General features: G+C 49.7%; 1 protein-coding gene across 2 annotated transcripts; it reads left to right on the forward strand.

Moving 5' to 3' along the window:
* The first annotated feature begins 807 nt into the window (after positions 1-807).
* CHRNA1 (cholinergic receptor nicotinic alpha 1 subunit) lies at positions 808-21213 on the forward strand. 2 transcript variants are annotated; one of them, XM_078866825.1, is made up of 9 exons: positions 808-2537; positions 7602-7718; positions 8341-8385; positions 9399-9508; positions 14734-14929; positions 15654-15891; positions 16741-16964; positions 18523-18762; positions 20499-21213. In XM_078866825.1, exons 1-9 carry the CDS (start codon positions 2370-2372, stop codon positions 20628-20630), a joined length of 1470 nt encoding a protein of 489 aa, XP_078722951.1. In that variant the 5' UTR covers positions 808-2369; the 3' UTR covers positions 20631-21213. The 2 variants fall into 2 exon arrangements, with proteins under 2 accessions (XP_078722951.1, XP_078722942.1); XM_078866816.1 differs by lacking the exon at positions 808-2537 and adding an exon at positions 5382-5596 and having other exon boundaries at positions 7537-7718.
* Positions 21214-22487: the final 1274 nt, after the last annotated feature.

Genomic DNA, 22487 nt, shown 5'->3' on the forward strand with positions numbered 1-22487 from the left:
GGATCTTGCCGACGCTCGGAGTGCGGGACACGGGCCCCGCCTCTCGGGAGAGGAGGCTCACTCCCGGACCTTCGTTCCTTGCGCCCACAACCGGCCACTTTGTCGTCATCGCCGCCACTTTGGGCTCTACGATCCAGCTGGGCTGGAGAAGGAGGCAGAGGAGCCCACGGGACTCTAGCAGCTGTGGCTGCTCGCTGTCACGCGGCGTTGCGACGATTGCGCTGGAGATAGTTATCTGGGCGGTGTCTCTTTAGGTCTCTCCCTGATTAATATTTTGTTGATATTTTGAGTAGAGAAAAAAAAGGGAACTGGTATACTTTGCAGTTCACCATGATCTGGCATCCTGTAGCTTGTACGGTCGCAAGAGCAAATTTCTCGATAAATGTAACTTCACCGCCACACTGTACAGCATTGGTTATAATGCCAGCTGTGATGTGAATCTAATTTTGTGCACATGTGGGGAATTCAATGGTTTACAGTGCTGGGTATTTATTTTTGTGCCACCCCTTTAATGAGATGGGTAATTCTTGAAAGTTCGAGAGCGAGTGGCGTGCTGTCCCAGTGCGTCAGCATTGCCTTCAGGGCCTCGGCTAATGCTATCGGGGCCAAACGTCAGCCAAGCGACTAAACGGCTTTTCTGAAATTTGTCTATCAATTTGTTTCCGACGAAATGATGATTTCGTTCACACTATAGCTTTCGTTATTGTTTACATGCCGCTCCACGCATAATTTATTTGAGCTGTGTATGCGTCACAATGCTGTTGCATTGATTTGGGGGGGGGGGTGGGGTGGTAATGGGGTGGGAAGGGTGGTGGGGGGGGATCCACATTGGATTCCTGTGTGAAATTCCGGGATGAAGTCGTTGGCGCGGCACCTCTGCATGAAGAGGGGGGGGGTTGGTGAGGCTGTTGTTGACACCTGACTGAATTATATTCCGATAGCTATCGCTTTCTGTTGTAACGTGTGCGACCCGTGACCCAGTTTCACTTTTTATTTTATTTCCCACCTAGGAATTGGAAAAAAAAAAGTTTTGCGTTGCCGTGCCCGTGTTCATTTACGAGAAGAAAAAACCTAGAAAAAACCGCTGGCTTCGTCTCGGGAAGTCCGCAAGTGTTGTTGGTTAAATCACATCGCTCGTTTCACCGGCGGGAACGTCCGCTCGGCTACCCCCCCCCAACCACTCTCCACGCCACGAGTTCCGACGCTCTTTGTCACCTCGAGACAAGGTGTGCAGTGCACAGCTGTGATATCACCTGACCAAAATAGCCGCGTTGTGATGCTGGTGAAACTGCCCGAGGCAGTTTTTACTTCTGCCCCCCCCCGCTGCCGCCCTTCCCTCGCTTTCCGCAGCTGTTAATCTTCCGCGACTGCACTGTGCTATATTTTCCACAAGTGTGGCTGTTGTGAAAAACGCCAAAGCAGGCCTTGAATACGCGCAGCCCCCGACGCTGGACACATTTATATATGTACGTGGCTCTTGAGCAGGTGCTTTAACGATCACGTGTTTACCCGAGGGTGCGGCCGCGGGGGCAACGCTTGGCTGCTTCCTGTTTTGAGCATTTCCTTTTCACGTGGAATGAAAGCGGAGTACGCGGAGAAAACCACAACGCACAGGCTCTCGACACTCCACGCAGATAGGTTCAGCCACCTGTCTGCTGCGCAGCTTCTTACCAGGGAACCCATTTGACCCCCTTCAGGTCGGGGTCGCACGCACACGTAACCACCTCGGCGCAATCCGTCAGACCTGCCTGGTGTAGGGGCCACCTCGCCCAAGAAACAGGCCGCCACGGTGCTGTTGCTCTCCAAGGCCCCAGGTGGAATGTGCATGTTCCTGCGGCATCGGATGGACCAGACCCAGCCAGGGGTAGCTATCTAAACTGAAAAGTAAAAAACTCAACTATTTATTTTAACTTCTTGGTTCTGTCGGTAAAGTCACGTAGAAGGGAAGTAATAAAATAATAAAAATAAAACATAATAAAATAATTCTCACGATGTTTCGGCCACAACGCAAGCAGCCTTCCTCAGGTGAAGACTAGGTCTGTCGGGGAGACAGCGTGTCTTGTTTTTGTTTGTTTGTTGTCTTCAGACGCTGTCTCCCCGACAGACCTGGTCTTCACTCGAGGACGGCTGCTTGCGTTGTGGCCGAAAACGTCGTGAGAATTGTTTTATTATGTTTTATTTTTATTATTTTATTACTTCCCTTCTACGTGACTTTACCGAAAGAACCAAGAAGATGAATCCCTGCAGTCACGAAAGCTTTAAATCGAAATATTTATTTTAATTTAGCAGGTAATGCCCACTGAGCTTCTTTAGCTCTTTCTTTCAGAAGCGACCTGGCTGTGACAATTTATAGCTCGACGAAGTGGCTTATGTGGAAATTTACAGCGGCCAAATACTCGAAACGCGCGTTGATTCTAAATGCGGAGGGAGAAACCGGAGGGGCTGGAGAAAAATCCACGCGACCGAGGCGAAACTCCAACTACGCGGTGACACGCGTTCTACCCGAGTCCACTTTGCTTTTTTCCACCGCCGATGATGTCGATGGTTTCCGAGTCGATGTGAGGAGAAGTCGTCGTCCTCCTCGTCACACGTTGTGCCATCACACGACCACGAACCGCTCTCGCGTGACTGATAAAAAAAAAACAACAACAACAAGATATAAAACGAAACTATTTTTTTTTTACCAGGTAAAGCGCACTGAGATACGCAGCTCTCTTTCGCAAGCGACCCTGGCTATTACAGATGACAGCTCAAACGAGGTGGATTATTATCAAGGGGAAATGTTTAGCAGCAGACACATCGTACTCTCCATGCAGGTCGATCCTGAATGTGGAGGGAAACACCGCAGAACCCCGAGACAAATCCACGCGACCACGGGAAGCCAAAGGAAACAGGCAAACTCCACACAGACAGCAGGCGCCAGGGTCGGGATCGAACCCACGTCCTCCTGTAGACCAGGCGAAGTAGTTAACATCTCACCACTGCGGCGCCACCACGTATCGAGCATGCAGACGGTGTGTAACCAATGGGTGAATCGCAGGCCAGGTAAATACGAAGGGGAAATTGGACCGGGTGGGTGCCCCATTCATCCCTGACACCGGGGCCCATGCCAGTTACACGATGCCACAGGACCTGCCTTGTCTCCGTGTCACGTTGGGTGATGCTACACCAATGCTCGGCGGAATAACCTTGTCAATGCAGCTAACGAAGACATTTTTCTTTGCACTTGTATCGTCGTTTTAAAAAAAAATCAGCTTTAAAGAGTAATTCCAACACGCAACTGTATTTACAAAAAGATCCCCTCCCCGAGTATTTGAGTTCAAAGATTTATGTGACACGGTAATGTGTTTTGTTAGGGACAAAGGTTATACTCTGTCAAATGTGAACCAAGGACATGCATGGCGATACATGCAGTTTGACCGACTCGCCACTCATTGCAAGACTCACATCTGTCACATAATGCCTCGGCAGTGTTTGACGAGTTGACATTTCTGAGCCATTTTGGATGAGGAATGCGTCGGAACAAATCGCTTTGGCGTGCTCGAGATCAGCGCTTCCGTCGCTGTCAAAAGCACGGCAGCGTCGTGGTGCTCCAGCGAGCGTTGTCGCGTTGTTGGGCAGCTGCCACTGCCTGCGTGCTCGCGTGTCATGTGCAGTCTCGACAGAGAGGGTTCCCTTGCAGGGCTTTTAAGAGGCGGAGATGCGTGCCGAGTCCAAAGACGCGGCCGACTCGTTGCAAGCAGCGCGCGCCTTGCCCAAAACATCGCCCCGTTCGCACACGTGTCTTGTTTTTGTTTGTTTGTTGTCTTGTCATTCATCACGGAGCGTCGTCTCATAAACACAAGGGGGAGAGGGGCATTTTTGCTCACTCTCGATGGCACCGTGTGATGGCAGTGTCGGTTTAAAAAAAAAAAAGCTTCCACGCGCCCCCCCGAAAGCGGTCTTCAAACTCGCGTCGTGAATTCAAACCGGCTCGTTGAGTCGCAGTCTTCAACCGATTCGAAACAACCCACGAGCGGGGGGGGGGGGGGCGTGTGGCCACTGAACGTTTCCCACGCTCGTGGCCGTCGTGGAACGTTCAAGGTGTCCAGGCTCTGCGCGAGCACGACGGCTCGCTGGTGTGGCTACGGCAGTGAGGACTGCACGGTCCGTGCCGTACATACGTACGCATTTTTAACTTATTTTGCACCGTACGTAGCCAACCGCGCTACTCGGAGGTGTGGGGGGGATGACAACAAACTAAACATAAAAATGTACTTTCAAGAAATGAGTTTTCGATCTAAAAGTGCATAGCTTCAGTGGCTTCCTAACATCGGAAGGGAGAGCTTTCTCGACGGCCACGGAAGCGCGTCTGAAAGCGCGCGATGCAGTGACCGTCTTTGTTCGAGTCCGTCTGTGTGTGCGTGTGCGCGTCCCGTCTTCACGAGCGTGCGGATCTCTGGCTCGGCGTGCCGTTAGAGCCGTGACCAATCAACCCGGTGGGGGCGATTCATTTTGTGTCACTTCTGAAAAGCAAACTCAAGATGCGTGCCACCGTTGTGCAGAACTTGGCTGTACATTCACTGTATTGATGTGCTTTACGATGTAAGTTATTAAATGTGTTTCTCAACACGTTGAGTCATCTTCTTTTGTATACATGCAAACTATTTTTTTTTCAAGAATTATATCGGGAGGTGGCTGGATGGCTCAGGTGTCAGTGCTGAGCTTGGCACTGTCGAAATCCTGGGGTGCAAATCCAGGCAGCTTCGTGTGATTTAGACAAGCGTTTTCAGGTACAGTTAAATTGATGGCATCTGTCTGGTTCACCAATGACTGCACACACACACACGCAAAAAAACCCTCACGTAAAATTTGGCCTTGCATTTAATTTGGCTGAATTTCTGGCGCTGAGAATTAAAAGTATATGTTTGACTGCCATGTAACGTCACTCTTGCTCTGTGTGACAGGGTGTGTGGGTAAACTGTTGTCCCAACTGCGTCGAAGGGATCTCAGATGTGGTTCTGTGATATCTTCTTCAATGGGCTGTTCTCTGACACGGGGTGATGCACCTTCTCGTGACGTGACATCAGCAGCACAGTCGGGATAACATTCGGTTCGAAGGCAAAAGATATATTGTTTGGGCATTCACCGCATTGTGGGAGGTCGATAGTAGTGATCCTATAGAGAGACTGTTCCAGACCATGGGAAACCGGATTTGACGACACTAGTTCAGGTCCACCAATGGGGATGAGTACTGCCCATTGCCCATTTGAGCAGGGATAACCTTTGACCTTAGACTCAACACCCCCCCCCCCCAGCCGGTGTGGATATGACCCGGCTGGTTTCGGATCAAATCTCACGGAGAGGGCCTTGCTCACTGTAAATATCCCAGTTGCATACGCACGTGCCATCATCACGGGGCTCAAGATCGGACGCCTGTCACTTGCTCGCTCGACAACTGACGCGCTTGGAGGGGAGGAGTGGACGCATGGGAGGGGCTGCCAGCTGTTCTGTCACTAGTCGCGTTCAGAAGATCGAGGCTCGGGGCGGTCGGGACCGAGGGAGCTCTTCGGGATGGAGTTCTTAAAGTTCTCCGTCTTCTTCGCCGTGTGCTTCAGTGAGTTGAAGCTGCTGTCCGTGTGTGTGTCGTTGTGTGCCTCGAGATGCCATTACATTGCTCCAACATCCCTCCCCTCCAGCCGCTACCCCCTTGCGAGTGAGTGAGAGGCAATGGCTGTAACGGAGTGCGGTCTCCGCTGTTTGACCGTGAACTCATCGCGAGCAGCAGCGCTGTCACCGCTGGTTGCTTTGCCGGAGTGTGGGGGGGGGGGAGCTTCCAGCGGGATCGCAGCCAAGGGCGGGCAAAGCCAGTCGTGATTTCGCTGTTACTCCGACCGCGTCGAGATTTGCGACGACCGAAGACCGATTGTTGCGTTCGCACAAAGAGTTCGCGTGCGCGCGCCGCGAGTGATTGACAGCGGCAAGTGCCGGGGAAACGACGCCCGTGGTTCTATTCTGGACGTTCGCAGCCGGATGTCGCCTGGCTCAGCTTTCTTGGCACAAAAACACACAAAAGAGACAGCCGCTCGCAGTGCCGCTTTTCGCACGAGAGTTTACAAATTTTTGTTTCACGAAAAAACTTTATAGAGCGATTTTTTGTTCATCTCTCTCTCTCGACGAGTTCGTTCCGTGTTTTCTTCTTTTGCCGCACTCCTCGTGGTTATTTTGTCGCGATTTGGAGAGGCTTCTTCCGTTTGGGTACCGCATTGCAGACTCTTTTCATGAGAAGTGATCACCCTACTTGCCCTTCATCGACGATCTGCTGCTTTCATCCGCGTCGCGGAGTCATCGCTCCGCCGTGCGTCTGCACAGAATAACCACCGGTCTTGTAGCGCGTTCGAGAGGCGTTCGTTTCGTTCGGCCTTGCGCCTGTTTCGTTTCCATCCACACGAGTGGCCGCAGCTAAAGAGGCCTCTCCCTACGGTGTCTCTGGCATGGCCTCATGTACCCACTAGCGCGGTCTTATAAGGAGATTCTCGATCAAATCTAAACAATGGGGGGGGGGGGGGGTGGCGAGGGCAATATGCAGCAATGTGGCACTGGGAAATCGCAAGTAATCTAACTCGGGGTGGTCTTCATTGCAAGGCCCGCGGGCCACCTGCGGCTCTGGGTGGCCTTTAGTGCGGCCGCTGACAACACACAGGCAGGGAAACATCCCCCATCATCAGCGTGCAGTCAAACCCAAGTGGTTTCAAATGTGTGGTGGCCCTCGCACCCCGATGTCTCATCGGCGAAGGTGCCCCCCCCCCACCTCTGCAAATGAGTGAGGAACACCGGTCGAACTCCTCAGCCATCTTCAGACCCATCATAGATCCTGCCACGCGATGGCCCGATGTCCTCCAAGCAGCGAGTGCTCATCTTCGGAAGAAAAAAAGTCCCCCCCCCCCTTGTGTCGTGAGTTCACGGTGGAGGCGAGGCCGCCCAGCGTGAATGCGTGCGGCTGTGCCGAAGGGGGAGCCGGTGGCGCAGTGGGTCATCGCAACTGCACGTGTGTACGTACTATGTTGAACTTCTTTCGCACCGCACGTAGCCAAGCGTGCGCGTCAATAAACGCTGCGCGACGAAACCCGGCGACCCGAATTAAATTCCCGTTCGTGGCCAATACCAGTGACAATTTTCTGAACCGGTCCTGGGCCTCCCCTACGTCGACTCAGCCTCGAATGAGTACCCGGTGTGATGTGTAAGACATCGCCACCGAGGAGACAAAGGCGGCCGGGCGTGGTGCTGGCCAACCACAGCCTCATGCGCCGTACCGGCCGTCATAGGTGCTCGCTAACAGCATTTTGCCCCGACAGTCTGTTGGAGGGAAATAATAAAATAATAAAAATAAAACATTATAAAATAATTTTTTATTTTTTTTATTTTATTTTATTATTTCCCTTCTACGTGACTTTACCGAAAGAACCAATAAGATGAATCCCTGCAGTCACGAAAGCTTTAAATCGAAAAGTCTGTTGGAGGTTTCACGCGACGGGGGTCTTTGTCTTGTGCCGAAAGGAGCGGCAGCATCGTCCACGGTGCCCGCTGCGGACCTCGGTGAAGTCGCCAACTGGGTGAACGAGACGCGGCTGCTGCAGGATCTCTTCCGTAACTACAACAAAGTCATTCGCCCCGTCAAGAACCACAAGGACCTGGTGCACGTCGTGGTGGGCATGCAGCTCATCCAGCTCATCAACGTGGTGGGTATCACGGAGTCCGTGTGTATGCATAGGGGAGCGGTGGTGCAGCGGTTAGCGCTACGCTGAGCTACGAACCCGGCGACCCGGGTTCGATTCCCGCTCACGTCCGTCAACCGGTGACGATTATCTGAACAGGTCCTGGGCCTCGCCTAGGTCGACTCAGCGTCAAAATGAGTATCTGGTACGGTGTGTAAACATCGCCACTGGGGAGCCAAAGACGGCCGGACGTGGTGCTGGCCACGCATAACCCCGTGGTGCTCGCTAACGGCACGTTCCACCACAGTCTGTTGCACTTCTTTTGCACCGTACCTAGCCAACCGTGCGAATCGGAGGTGCGGGGGAGTGGGAGAACAACAGCCTAAACACAAAAAGCAGTTCTAAAGAAACGAGTTTTCAATCTAGATTTCAAAGTGCCGAGCTTCAGTGACTTCCTAATATGGGAAGGGGAAGTGCTTTGCAGACGGCCGCAGACGCGTGTCTGAAAGCGCCCGATGCGGTGACCGTCTTTGTTCGACGGTTCGCCAAACGTTCGATGGTTAGCCATGGACGTTGCTGAAACACGCACTGGTGCTGTCATGTATTTGGTGGCTGCTTGTTGAGATCTTCTTGTTGTGTTTCGCAGGATGAGGTGAACCAGATTGTGGAGACCAACCTCAGGCTCAAGCAGGTAACGCGCTCGTGAAGGCTTTGGAGTTGGCCAAGCACTCCCAAATATAGGGCCGCAGAGCTTGGGCAGTGCTTGTCGGTAGCGCCGGTGCTGGATGCCTTCCTGCTTGTCTGCGGTTTTCCGAGTTTCAGCGCGAAAAACTGCGCGCGTTACAAAATTTGACACCGTTTTGAAACGCAGTTTGAGAGTATTCGTTGGCCTTCCCCCCACACAGTCCGCTATGTACGATGCGAAAGAAGTTCAACATACATATGATAACATTATTCTACATAATGAAGGTTTTTGGGTTAAATCGCGCGAGTATAAATGTGTCGTAACCCTCCACAACCCGACACATTCGAACTTGCTCTTCTGAATTCTTCTATTGCACCTCTGTGCACATGTCAAAGGTAGTCGGGGTTTTTTGGTTACAGAGCTGGCAAAAGTTACCCTTTGTGTGAATTCACTCACGTGTCTTTCACATACTGGTTTTCCTCGCTCTGTGTGGGTTAAGTTTGTGCGATTTCGCGAATATGCGGATAACCTATTTCGACAAAAAATTATCGATGTTATGCGGTTTGTGCTCGGACGTGGGACAACACTGGAACTCGCTGACCCGCCCCGACATGACATCTGTGAAAAACAGCTTCATAGCTCATACAATTCTCCCAGGATGATTCTGATTCTGACATTCGTGCGCACTGTGTGCGCCACTCGGCAGGCAGCTGTATCGTGCGGTGCATTGTGGGTTGGGTATGTATGTATGTTGAACGTCTTTCGCACCGTACTTAGCCAACCGCGTTGATCGGAGGTGCAGGGGAAGGACGACAAACTGAGCACAGAAATCAGTTGTAAATAAATGAGCTTTCAATCTAGATTGGGTGACTGTGCGTGCCGTCCACGCTACGCGAATTTGCCTTTTTGCGCGCCCCTTTATATATTTTTTTGGAACGCATCTACCGCACAAAGCGTGCCGGGCCAAAGTTGTCCGGGTGTCATCGCCCGGCCGCTGTTCTCTGCTCGGCGTGTCGCAGCAATGGACGGATTACAACCTGCAGTGGAAACCGGAGGACTACGGCGGCATCAAGCAGATCCGCGTGCCCTCGCTGGACATCTGGCTCCCAGACCTGGTGCTGTACAATAAGTGAGGGCTGATGCACTCGCACGCGCACGCACGCACACGCCGCGTCGTTCACGCACCGCCCGAGCTCTTCACACTCACGTCACACGTGGTGGTGGTGGCGGTGACGCGCGCCCTGGAGGTCGAGGGGTTTTGGTGGGTAGCACAAAATACTCTCTCACCCCCCCTCCCCCCACCCCCCCTCCCCCCCACCCCCCCTCCCCCGTGTAGGAGTCGCAGTCACCATACCCTGGCTTGCCAGGAGAAGGTGGGACAGCATTCCCCTCGTTGTTCGCGAGGGATACGTTCTGGAAATGCTCATGAGTAGAACATTTCTCGGACAATGAGATAATGATATTGACCAACGAAAACCGATGCTTTTGATGAATGACCTTAAATAAATACTTAAATAAGCGATTTAAATGCATGCAAATTATATCATGATATTATCTCTCATCACTTTATCTCATCACATTACCTCATCACTTTCTTTCTATATCTCTCTCTTTCCGGGTGCTCCAGTTTGCTACCATTATAATTAATTGCAAGAACATCATAATATATAGAGGACCTCGGAGCTTGGGCAATCGTTGGTGCCGGCTCGCCACCTGACTACCTTTCCCACCCCCCTCAACATTATTATAATACTCAACACATTATTATAATACTCAACGTTATTATAATGCTCAACATTAGTATGATAGTTTAACACGTAGGCTTTCGCGACCAATATTATTGATAATAAACGTTTTTTTTGGGTTAGATCGCGTTATTTATAAATGTGTCGTAACCCTCCACCACCCGACACTGCCAAACAGTAAAAAATGTGTCACGTTTACAAAAGACAAATAGTTCACTACTTTAGACCACCGGTGTGTTGAAGAGTGAATCAACATAATTTACAATTTTTGAGTACGACGTTTCGCTGGTAATTAGATTCAGCATCATCAGAGCTTGGGCAATCATTGTAAATGATGTTAAATCACTCTTTAACACACCGATGGGCTAAAGTAGTGAACTATTTGTCTTTTGTAAACGTGACACATTTTTTACTGTTTGGCCGTGTCGGGTGGTGGAGGGTTACGACACATTTATAAATAACGCGATCTAACCCAAAAATCTTTACTATGATTATTATAATACTCAACACATTAATATAATACTCAACATTTCTCAAGGTGACGGGCAGTGGCGTGTAGCGCCACGAAGGGCTGTGCACAAACGAAGGCAAGCACACCCGGGGGCAGCATCACGTGCATAGTCATTACACGTAAGTTACAGCCCTCTGTCAATCCACTGCTGGATGAAGGCCACCCCACGCCGTGTCGCTCATCGGGGTTGTTTGACCATACTTCGCCACTCTGGTCAGTGGGCGTCGGTGAGGACCGCTTCATATGTCACTCATCGCTGATGTTAGCTGTGGCCTGGAATTGAACTCGGCATGTCGCTGTGGTGAGCGCGCAGTGCGTGAAACCGCTGCTCAACCGCTGCTCAACCGCTCTGCCTCGCATTGAGACAACAGGTCTCCTTCGCCGCAAGGAAGAGCTGGGTTCGGATAGCACCAATGCAGAAAAACAAACCAAAGAGAAAATAAATATCAATGGAATTGAGAAGAACAAGAAAAAAAACCCACGCGTCTCAGCAAGATAAACATATATAAGTAACAAATAATGACGCTGTCATAGAAGATCCAAAATCCCTGAGTCCCTGTTGACACGAGACTTTAATTTCGTGCGGCTCGGGGCGACACGAGTCCAGTTCATCGCTTGCACGTTTCTCAGCCGCACTAATTGGCACCTTGAGGGCAATATTCTCAAGCTGGGAAAACACTCTTTCTCATTTTATCGCCGCTTAGTCACTTCTGTCAAGGGCCTCTCTTATGCTCGGTCAATAACAGGCACATTTTAACACGTAGGCTTTCGCGTCCAATGCTATCCCTAATAGAGGTTTTTTGGGGTGAGATCGCGTAAATAGAAATGTGTCGTTAAACCCGCCACCACGTGACACAGCCAATTAGGAAGGTTTGTCACGTGAACAAAACGTGTCAATTCCTTACGGGTCCAGCTCACCGGTGTGTTGGAGAGTAAACACACACCATTTATAACTTACACAAGACTTGCACGTCGTCTCTGAAGCTTCCACACTTGCTGGGATGCTATAGATGGCCAGGAGATGGCAGTACAGCAAGTGCAGCTCCTTTGAGTCGTGATCTCCTTATCCATGGTGGTCCAAATGTCGTGTGTCTCCCATTTCATTCTCGAAAACGTAATTTTTTTTGTTTAGTACACCAATCGGTGTGTAATGTAAGCAATATATAAAAAAACAAACAATGTTAGGGGTCAATTAACTGGGGGGTCACAAGACATCTGAACCTCCTTGCACTGTGGGATTTCTCTGCGTTCTCCACCGGTTTCCTTACACGTGCAGAGCACTCGCTAGAAACAAATTGGGCCGTCAACCCAAACATCCCTTCAGCAAAAAAACCATTATGACCCTTTGAGCATATGCTGGGTAGTTAAATGACATTACTGCCATGATTATTGTCAAAGTGTATGTCTAGGTTGTAAAGTCATAACACGACTAGAACATATTGATAATGTTACGACTGCGTTTTGTGTTCAGTTTGATGTCGTTCCCCCAGCACATCCGATTCGCACGGTTGGCTACGTACGGTGCGAAAGAAGTTCAGAATACATACTGAACACACATAATGTCATCTTCATGTTTAAATAGCTTATAGGGAGTTCGGTGGATTAACTTTGATGATAAATTGTACGGATTGCCTTGTCAAAAATGCTTCATGTTTTCCTTGGACCTGGTCAAGGCTCCTCCATGTTCACGGTGAGCCTACGGCTGTCAATGTAACACGTGTGAGGCTTTCGCGGCCAATATTATTCATAATATAGGTTTTTGGGTCAGATCGCGTTATTTATAAATGTGTCGTAACCCTCCACCACCCGACACGGCCAAACAGTAAAAAATGTGTCACGTTTTTCAAAGGACAAAATAATTCACTTCTTTAGCCCACCGGTGTGCTGAAGAGAGAATCAACAGCATTTTAAAATTTGAGTAGTACGACGTTTCGCTGATAATTACAATCAGCTTCATCGGGCAAGAATGGTGAAGCTCTCCTGTTGCTTCCGGTCTTAAATAGAGCAGCATCAGGGTGACGTCATCATTTAATTCAATTCAATCTGGTGCAGTGATTCGAGGCAAGGAGGGGGAGGGTATTGTAATTATATAGATTGGTAATCATTCAATTGTTATTCATTGGTATTTGTTTCCCTTATAAGGAATTGTAATTGTATTTATTTAATAATACGTTTCCAGGCCGCACGAAGCCTGTAGCTGTCAGAGCGATTGAAGTTATTTCTGTTTCTCTCAATTTCAATGGATTCTCTAATTAGTCTTGGCCAGTATTAATTAGTTTTACCTGTCCCCCCCAGGTTTGACCAGGGGAGTCTGGGAATGGTCACCTGTATTTAGGTGGCCGACATTGATTTGTACCTCCTAAGAGTTAGTGCCATTACGTTGAACTTTATCAGAGTGCACTGCAGTTTTCGTAGACCTGGAATGACTTAAGAAAACGAGTCGAGGTTTGATCTAGGAGCACTCAGCCGTACAGCTGTTGGGCTGTGGCATGTGGCTTGTAAATTGAATGTTTAGTTCATCTCACGAGGCGCTGTGAAACATGACATTTTGCACGCGCTTCTGTTGTGCGTGTAACGCACATCTTTGTATGTTGCTAATTGCCTTGCTTGTTGTAGAGTTGAACGAAACCGACGGCAAGGACTTATTTGTGTCGTGCGCGATCATGCGAGCCCTGGCGTTATTTGTACAGGACATGAATGCCTTTTTACTGGAGCTGCTGTTGCCACTATCATCAGTGCGTGTGTGGGTTGCGAGCGAATGATGATGAATCTAGGGCGACAGTTTGGCCCGGGCCTGACTGCGTTAGTATCTTTACGTGTCTCAGCCATAACCCACAGCTTCCATGCGACAAACCTTCCATGCATATTGTGTGGGTAACTATGTGGGGAGTGTGATCTCACTGAAGTGTGTGTGTGTGTGTCTGATTGTGATGTCCCAAATGTGACGGGGTCAGGGGCCTTAACACTTATTGGTTGGCTGGATAAAACAAAGTATTATTACGAGCAGAGAACTTGCTCTGCAGCAGAAAAATAAGAGCCGTCATTTTCACTCTTCTCACAATCTCAGAGAATTAAAAGTAATCTGCTTTATTGAATGCAAGAATTGCCAACAATAGGTATTGTGAGGTTTTTTATTTATGCTGTCAATGATTTAAAGAATATTCCACAGAAGTAATTGCGTTAATAGGAGCACAAAGGTTAGAGCAATATTCAATGAACCGTGCCAGTTTTCTGCATTCGTTACTCCCACCTCTTTAGTGTCTATATCTATGATGTCGTCTTCTGAACTTTCTTCCGCCGTTTCAATGTGATGTTTGTTACACGGAATATCCCGTTTTGGCCAGTTACCCAGCTAGTTTCGGTGGCAACGGCGCGCAACAGCCACCAACAACATAGTTATTCATGATACAGGTTTTTTTTTTTGGTTAGATCGTGTAAATATATGTGTCGTTAAACCTGCCACCACAGCCAGTTAGTGAGGTTTGTCACGTAAACAGAACATGCCAATTCGTTACTAGTACACATTTATATATTTACGCGATCTAACCCAAAAAAGCTGTACTCTGGATGATATTGGTCGCCAGCAGCCAGCCAGGAAACTTGAGGCATACATTATTTTAATAGTACAGTAGAACCCCTCTTAATAACAACCCCTGTTAACGACTAATCGCCTAACGACGGCCTCCTGAGAGCCCAATATGTTCACTTACCGACCACTCCCCTGTTAACGATGGGCTTACGATGAGCACGCGACCATCAATTTCGGCCAATCGGCGAGCTGCAAAGTGGTCTGACCAGGCCTCGGCCAATCAGCGACGTGCATTCGTGAGCGTCGGGGCATTGTTTACATTCGGTGTCTGCTGCGCTTTGAAATGGAAACATCTCTTTTTGCATTCTTGGTGTACCCTATTTGCTATACTCGCTTAACGACCGGTTTCGTGGAACCAATTACCGTCGTTAAGAGGGGATCTACTATACTGTAGTGTACATTATCACAGCCACATTAGTTTGTGTTGATGTCGTTGACGTTCAACATCGGTGTGTGTGTCTGATTAATTGCGTTGATGTCACCTGTGTGATTTTTGCGATTGTCCGCAGTGCGGATGGCGACTTTGCCGTTGTGCACATGACCAAGTTGTTGGTGCAGCACACGGGCAAGGTCGTCTGGATGCCACCGGTCATCTTCAAGAGCTACTGCGAAATCGTCGTCTCCCACTTCCCGTTCGACGAGCAGAACTGCAGCATGAAGCTCGGCACCTGGACCTACGACGGCAGCAAGGTCACCATCAAGCAGGTGTGTGGGTGCAATCCTGTAGATTGTCGTCGTCGTCACGAGGGCACAACGATCGATTAAACCAGGGACTGATGACAACGTGCTCCGGGTGTCGACGCAGATCCTTCGCGCGCTTCACACAGATGCGTGGCGAGTGATTGAGCAAGCGATGAATGGTTGGAACCATTGATCTCTTTGTGCGCGGTGGTCACCCATCACGACGGTTTGCCAGTGGGCTTGCGTGGCCTAATACGGTGGACAATGCAGCAAAATGCATTGTTGTACTGCACGGCTGTGCTCCCGTGTCTTAAGTCTCCCCCCCCCCGTATTCACTAACCCACGACTCATGACGAGGCCCTCATCCAGTCGTGGAGTGATTAAGATGACGGGTACGTGCACAGTATGAGCAAGACACGTGCCCATACCGGGGAGCGCTGGGGCGAGGTGGGCACAGGCGGCTCCACCGCAATGAGCCCGTGCCGTGCACGAGCACTGCCCTGCGAGGCACCCCAGGGCTTCACTTCGAGCCAAGTTTGTCCGGGTCAGCAACCTAGAAAGTTTTCCCCGCAGCCGGCACACCACGTGCAGTATACTGTACCTCTCACCACGGGCTGTGTCAGCGATTCGCGTGCCTACAGCCAGTCTGCTTGTGACCCAGAAGATTCGTCGGTGATAAGTGTAAGTCCTGGATTGTGCCTGGTGTGCCGAGACCTGTCCTCCCCCGCCCGCCGAACCTCTTGCCCAGGAGAGCGTCCACCAGGACATGAGCAACTTCATGGAGAACGGAGAGTGGGTGATGAAGGAATACCGCGGCTGGACTCACTGGGTGAACTACACCTGCTGCCCGGGGAAGCCCTACCTCGATATCACGTACCACTTCGTGATGCAGCGGCTGCCCCTCTACTTCATCGTCAACGTCATCATCCCCTGCCTGCTCTTCTCCTTCCTCACCGGACTCGTTTTCTACCTGCCCACGGACTCAGGTCTACAGTGTTAGCACCACCAGACGCATCATGATCCCGCTGGGATGATGATGATGATGATGATGCTGGATTTGGTGCTAATGTATTGATGATGATGGTGGATGGGGTCTTGATGTAGTATTGAAGATAGTGGTGATGGTTTTGGTTGTGTTGGTGATTTATTGAATGTCGTAGTGTTGATAGTGATGATTATGATGGTCATTCTACGGTGGTGATGTAATGCTGGCGATGATGATGGTGATCGTGATGGTGTGTGGTTGTGGTGGTTATGTATTCTTCATGATGATGATAAGGGTGGTTTCCGTGGATTTAGTCGTGTTTCTTCTGAGAATCTATTAACAGTGGTTGCAGTGGTGATATATTGATCATTTATGATGACGATGGTAGTAGTAGTAGTAGTGTTTGCGGTTGGTCGTGGTGATACATTGTTAATATTGATCATGATGACGATGGTAGTAGTAGTAGTGGTGGTTGTGGTTGGTGGTGGTGAAACACTGTTAACATTGATCATGATGACGATGGTAGTAGTAGTAGTGGTGGTTATGGCTGGTGGTGGTGATACACTGTTAATATTGATCATGATGACGATGGTAGTAGTAGTAGTGGTGGTTGTGGTTGGTGGTGGTGAAACACTGTTAACATTGATCATGATGACGATGGTAGTAGTGGTGGTGGTGGTTGCGGTTGGTGGTGGTGATACACTATTAATATTGATCATGATGACGATGGTAGTAGTGGTGGTGGTGGTTGCGGTTGGTGGTGGTAATACACTGTTAACATTGATCATGATGAAGATGGTAGTAGTGGTGGTAATACACTGTAAACATTGATCACGATGACGATGTGCAGGTGAGAAGATGACGCTGAGCATCTCCGTGTTGCTGTCCCTCACCGTGTTCCTGCTCGTCATTGTGGAGCTCATCCCGTCCACGTCCACAGACGTGCCCCTCATCGGGAAGTACATGCTCTTCACCATGATCTTCGTCATCATGGCCATCATCATCACCGTCGCGGTCATCAACATCCACCATCGCTCGCCCAGCACCCACACCATGCAGCCCTGGGTCCGCAAGGTGAGCACATCGCGCTTGGTCTGTCCACTGCTGAATGAAGGCATCGTCATCATAATCATCTTCCATGGTTTATCCACTGCTGAATGAAAACATCATCGTCCCATGGTTTACCGCTACTGGATGAAGGCATCGTCATCATCATCATATTTCATGATCTATCCACTGAGGTGTATGTACTGCACATTGAACTTCATTCGCACCGCACGTAGCCAACCGTGCAAATCGGAGTTCAGGTGAACGCATAATCATCATCATCATCATGGTGAGCCATGATCTATCCACGGCAGAGTGAAGGGTTGCCCGCACCATCATCATCCTTCACAGTCCCGTGATGCCACATCCAGCTCGTCGTGCACATGAACTGATCCCGGTGCTCCATCTCCGTGGTCGTCGTCCTTCACATCAGCCATCCTCCTTTCGAGTCGTCGATGTTTCCTGCCCAAGCCCACTTACGTTTCTCAACACTCAACACGAGTGCGCCGGTGCTGCATGCAGGAGTGCATTGACCTTGAGCTTGACATTGACCGTCGTCTCGGCCAGAGATGATGAATTCATTACCGCATACGATTGATTAGATGATTCAGTTACGTTGTCGTTATGCCTTACAGACAAATCCCCCCCCCCCCTCTCTAAAGTGCTCCAATATCATGGATCTCGTAAGCCAATAAGGGTCGACCCTGCTTCATTCGACGAGGTTTTGCCTCTGTAATGAGAATACCACGGCGCTGTGGACACCCACGGTGGTGGAGTCTGGGCCAGAGGGCGACAGCGCCAGGTTGTTTCCAGCCAATCAGCTCGTCCCTGAGGGCAGACTGATTGGTGGCACGTGATGAGGTTGACTTTTGAGTGTCCCTAATGGGGCCCCCTTCAAAGAAATGTCAACGCTGAACCATAGAGGCCTCCGTCGGGTATTCGTGCAAGTATACAGCAGTAAAGTGTCACATGGTAGAGAACGACAACCGTAACAACAGCTACAGAGTTGGATGCAGAGCTGCTACGGTACCATTCGTATCGTATAACTACTGACCATTGGCCAAATTAGACTTGACAATAACAAAGATAAAGATCCCCTGTATAGCCTTAACAGACTGTTGGGGCAAGTGCTGTTAGCGAGAACCTATTAAGGCCGGCACGGCACACGAGGGGGTGGGTGACCAACATCACACCCGGTCACCTTTGTCTCCCTTTTGGAAACACACCACACCAGGTACTTATTTGAGGCTGAGTCGATCTAGGGGAGACCAAGGCCAGTTCAGGAAATTGTCACTGGTGTCGGCCGTGAGCGGGAATCGAACTCAGGTCACCGGGTTCGAAGCGCAGCGCGCTAACCGATACACTACCGCTCCGCACAATGACCACTTTGTCACTCGCCGTTGAATGTGGCGTCGGTCTTCATGACTTCCACTCCTTGTGCGGCGCCCTTCCTTCAGTGACGCCCAGACAAACGCCTCCCACGTTACGGGCGAACTTTCGAACTTTCGAAGATCGCACCCACGTGGAGCCGCACGGCGCTTGTCCATGACGCACCCTTTTCCTTTCCCCCCGTGCACTCTGACAGCTCTTCATCGAGACCATCCCCGGCATGATGTTCTTCTCCACTATGAAGCGTCCCTCCAAGGAGCGCCAGGACAAGCGCATCATGGGCGAGGGGCTGGACATCTCGGAGATCTCGGGGAACCAGGAGCCGCCGGGTCAGGTGTACCACTCCGCGATCACGCGCAACGCCGACGTGCGGGCCGCCATCGAGGGCATCAAGTACATTGCGGAGCACATGAAGGGCGACCAGGAGTCGAGCAACGTGAGTGTGTATGGGTGTATGTTGAACTTCTTAAACACCACACGTAGCCAGCAAGCGCTCGTTGAAGGCGCAGGGGAAGGACAACAAACTTAATACAAAAAGCAGTTCTAAAGAAGTGAGTTTTCAATCGAGATTTAAAAGTGCAAAGCACCGGTGGCTTCCTAACATCGGAAGGAAGAGCGTTCCAGACGGCCACAGAAGCGCATCTGAACGCGCGCGATGCGGTGACCGTCTCTGTTCGACGGCCAGCCAAAAGCCGCTGCTGCGAGGATGACCGGAGTTTGCGTGATGGTTTACGTACCGTGATGAGATCAGCGAGGTATCGTGGTTCGTCTGTGGCAAGTGTGACGAGCTTGACCGTACAGCGACGTCACAGCGCACCGTCCCACACAGGCACCGCCAGCCGCGTCCCCCGTTGCCAGAGCCCGCTTCTCTCGACACTCTCACTGGGTTGTGGATAGGGCTGGGCACTCCGATTGACTTACGTGATCGATTCCTCTACCGATCATTGGTTCCATTCATCAGTTTGATTATTCAACTAATCGGATACCTCGAACATAGTTGTGGGAGGGGGGGGGGCGAAATGAAAGTCGCAATTCTGTTCCGGTACGTGTCGCTGGACGGGAGGTGATACCGTCGGCTTCATCAGCCGCGTCACCCTGGGCGTGGCTTGCAAGGGGTTTCCTGCCTACGGGAGGCAGGGGATGTTTGGGGCACCGCAGTATTTAAAGGGTTCTGAGTAATTGATGACAAAGCTGTCGATTTTATCATTTATAATTAATTAATCAATCAAGGAATTACCCCAGCTCTGGTTATGAATATGTGTTTTAATTGGTAAACTTGACGCTGATAAACTTGTGATGGATTTTTTTTAGAAAATCCCACCATGGGAAACTTTCATGGCCTACGTTTTCTATTTAGTAATAATCACAACAATGACCCTTCGTGCATAGCAATAGAGTCCAGACCACCCTTTAAAAAAAGTGGATGGTTGTGATACAGGGGCTGAGGAGGCTCTAAAAGAGATACGAGTTGTTCAGAGGGTGAGATTATTCACAGAAGCAGCAGCAGCAGCAGACAGTGTGGCAATGTATGTCTCAATGGGGGTCAATGAAGCTGCGATCAGGAGAGACATTTCAGCAACGGAGAAGTGAAAGAGACAGATGTCGAGTGGGGAGGAAGGAGATTTGGGATCCAGAGGAAGTTGGTAACAGAGAGGGAAATGTAGACGTATTAGTATACGGTGGTCGCTTAAATGATGGGCAAAATGGTGGTAAGAGCGACGGCCTCAATGTCAGGAATTACGACGTCAAATGTTTGGCCATGGGATTACGTGGGACGTGAGATTAGTTGGGAGAGATCCATAGATTCCAGCAATTACTCAACTCCTTATCTCACTGAAACACAATGGGCACTGAAACACCTGTGATCAGGGCTTAATTTCTCACCGAATTATTTCTGAGTCACCTTTAGAATGAAGTAGACACGTGACCAATAGCCACAGCCGTAACGAGAAGTGTAATGCGATGCAGTGTGCCGGATGCATAAATACCTGCTGGGCCGTGCCCTGGACAGACCGGGTTAAAATGAAGCCCTGCGTGTAAACGCCTGACCAGGGCACGCGTAGCGTGTCTTCACGGTCGAAACACCTTGGCGCCACCACTCACGTTGGCGACCCTCTGCCCCGCGTTTTCCCCTTTCCGTGCCCCCCCCCCACCCCCCGCCACCCGCCACAGGCAGCGGAGGAGTGGAAGTTCGTGGCTATGGTCCTGGACCACATCCTGCTGGGCTTCTTCAGCCTCGTGTGCGTCATCGGCACCATCGCCGTGTTTGCGGGACGCCTCATCGAGCTCAACATGAACAAATAGAGCCCCGGCCCTGCAGGGCGCCAGCAGCAGCGGCAGGGGTCGGCGGTGGCAGCAAAAAATCCGTGTACGCCCCAAGCGGCGACGAGTCGGCTTGGTTCCGAGCACAGCCGTGGCCAATGTGGACTGTTGAGCTGATTTCGAAACGAGAGTCTTGATCTAAATGCACTGGTGTGGTGTGTGTGTGTAGTGGTTGTCGTGCGTCCTCCGGTGAAACACCTGGATTTCCACGGTGTTGGGTGGTTTGCTGACCCGTGGCTTGTCGATGTAGATTATTACCCGGGTTGATGAACGATCAGCGTGAAGACCCTCCGAGCGATGAGCTGCTCACTGGGATCATGTCCTGTAACTGTGCAGGGGACCTCACAGATGAGTAGCAATAGCCCGTGGCTCCTGTATGCTCAGCTGTGCTGTGTGAATGGTGCGTCCGGGCGTTTGTGCCATTGTCTCAGTGTCCACAGTTGTCGTTGAGGATTGATATTATGACCCTAGCATTACCCTGTAATTCACCTCTTTATCCTATGGTTAATTTCAAAACCAAAAAAATGTGTTAATGTGTTTTCCCAAAAAATAAACAGATACTGTAAATGTGTTTACGCAATCCGTGTGGAAATTACTTTTGCTAAGTCGTATAGGGTCACGCAGTGTCACCCACATTTAACAAGAGTTCTTGTAAATCCAGTAATTGAGGACACCAGCTTAAACGTAACGCGTGTTGCAAGGCAGAACCGGATGGTGTGGGGACAGTCATGAGATAAACGTGTGGGGAAATAATCACGCGGTGAAGAAAGCCACCTGCAGTTGCTCACTTCCCCTCGCGTGTGTGCGTGATGTGATGTGGTTGCGTCTCCTATGACGAGCAGGGATAAAGCAATTCCAGCACTTTCTGCAGATGAAGAGAAACTCATCAAAACAGAAGAGGGCTTCATCTTCTTGGTTCTTTCGGTAAAGTCACGTAGAAGGGAAATAATAAAATAATAAAAATAAAACATAATAAAATTATTCTCACGACGTTTCGGACACAACGCAAGCAGCCGTCCCCAGTTGAAGACCAGGTCTATCTCCCCGACCTGGTCTTCACCTGAGGACGGCTGCTTGCGTTGTGGCCGAAACGTCGTGAGAATTATTTTATTATGTTTTATTATTTTATTATTTCCCTACTACGTGACTTTACCGAAAGAACCAAGAAGATGAATCCCTGCAGTCACGAAAGCTTTAAATCGAGAAGAGGGCTTGTTGGAGGCTGGAAACAAATTCGCGTGATGATGGTGATAATAATATTAATAAACGTAAAAATTGTGACCATAGGATTGGCCCCTCCATCGTGCCTTGCATGTTGTCACTTGACATCATCACACTTTGTGTGCAACGCACACAGCTTTCGTTTAGTATTTGCAGTGTTTATTGGGTTCTTAAATCTGCACCGTCGCAAAGTGCCATACATCACCCGTTAATCATTCCGATACTTAAGTGTAGGTTTTATCTTTTTTTCTTCAGTCGAGGAGATCCCGTTTTGACAGCTGTAAAACGTGCATCTAATCATCATTCTTAACAAAATAATAAAAATAAACATAATAAAATTTTTATAATTTTATTACTTCCCTTCTACGTGACTTTACCGAAATAACCAAGAAGATGAATCCCTGCAGTCACGAAAGCTTTAAATCGAAATTTAAATCATTCTTAACATTATAGTTGACATCCTCACCATAAACTCAGCTATTTAATTCACCGGGTAAAGCCCACTGAGCTCTTTAGCTCTTTTTTTCAGAAGTGACCTGGCCACAAATGATCACTCAACGAGAGGTGGCTTAAATTTCGATTCAAAGCTTTCGTGACTGCAGAGATTCATCTTCTTGG

Source organism: Lampetra fluviatilis, chromosome 2 (genome assembly GCF_964198595.1).
Source record: "Lampetra fluviatilis chromosome 2, kcLamFluv1.1, whole genome shotgun sequence".
NCBI lineage: Eukaryota > Metazoa > Chordata > Hyperoartia > Petromyzontiformes > Petromyzontidae > Lampetra > Lampetra fluviatilis.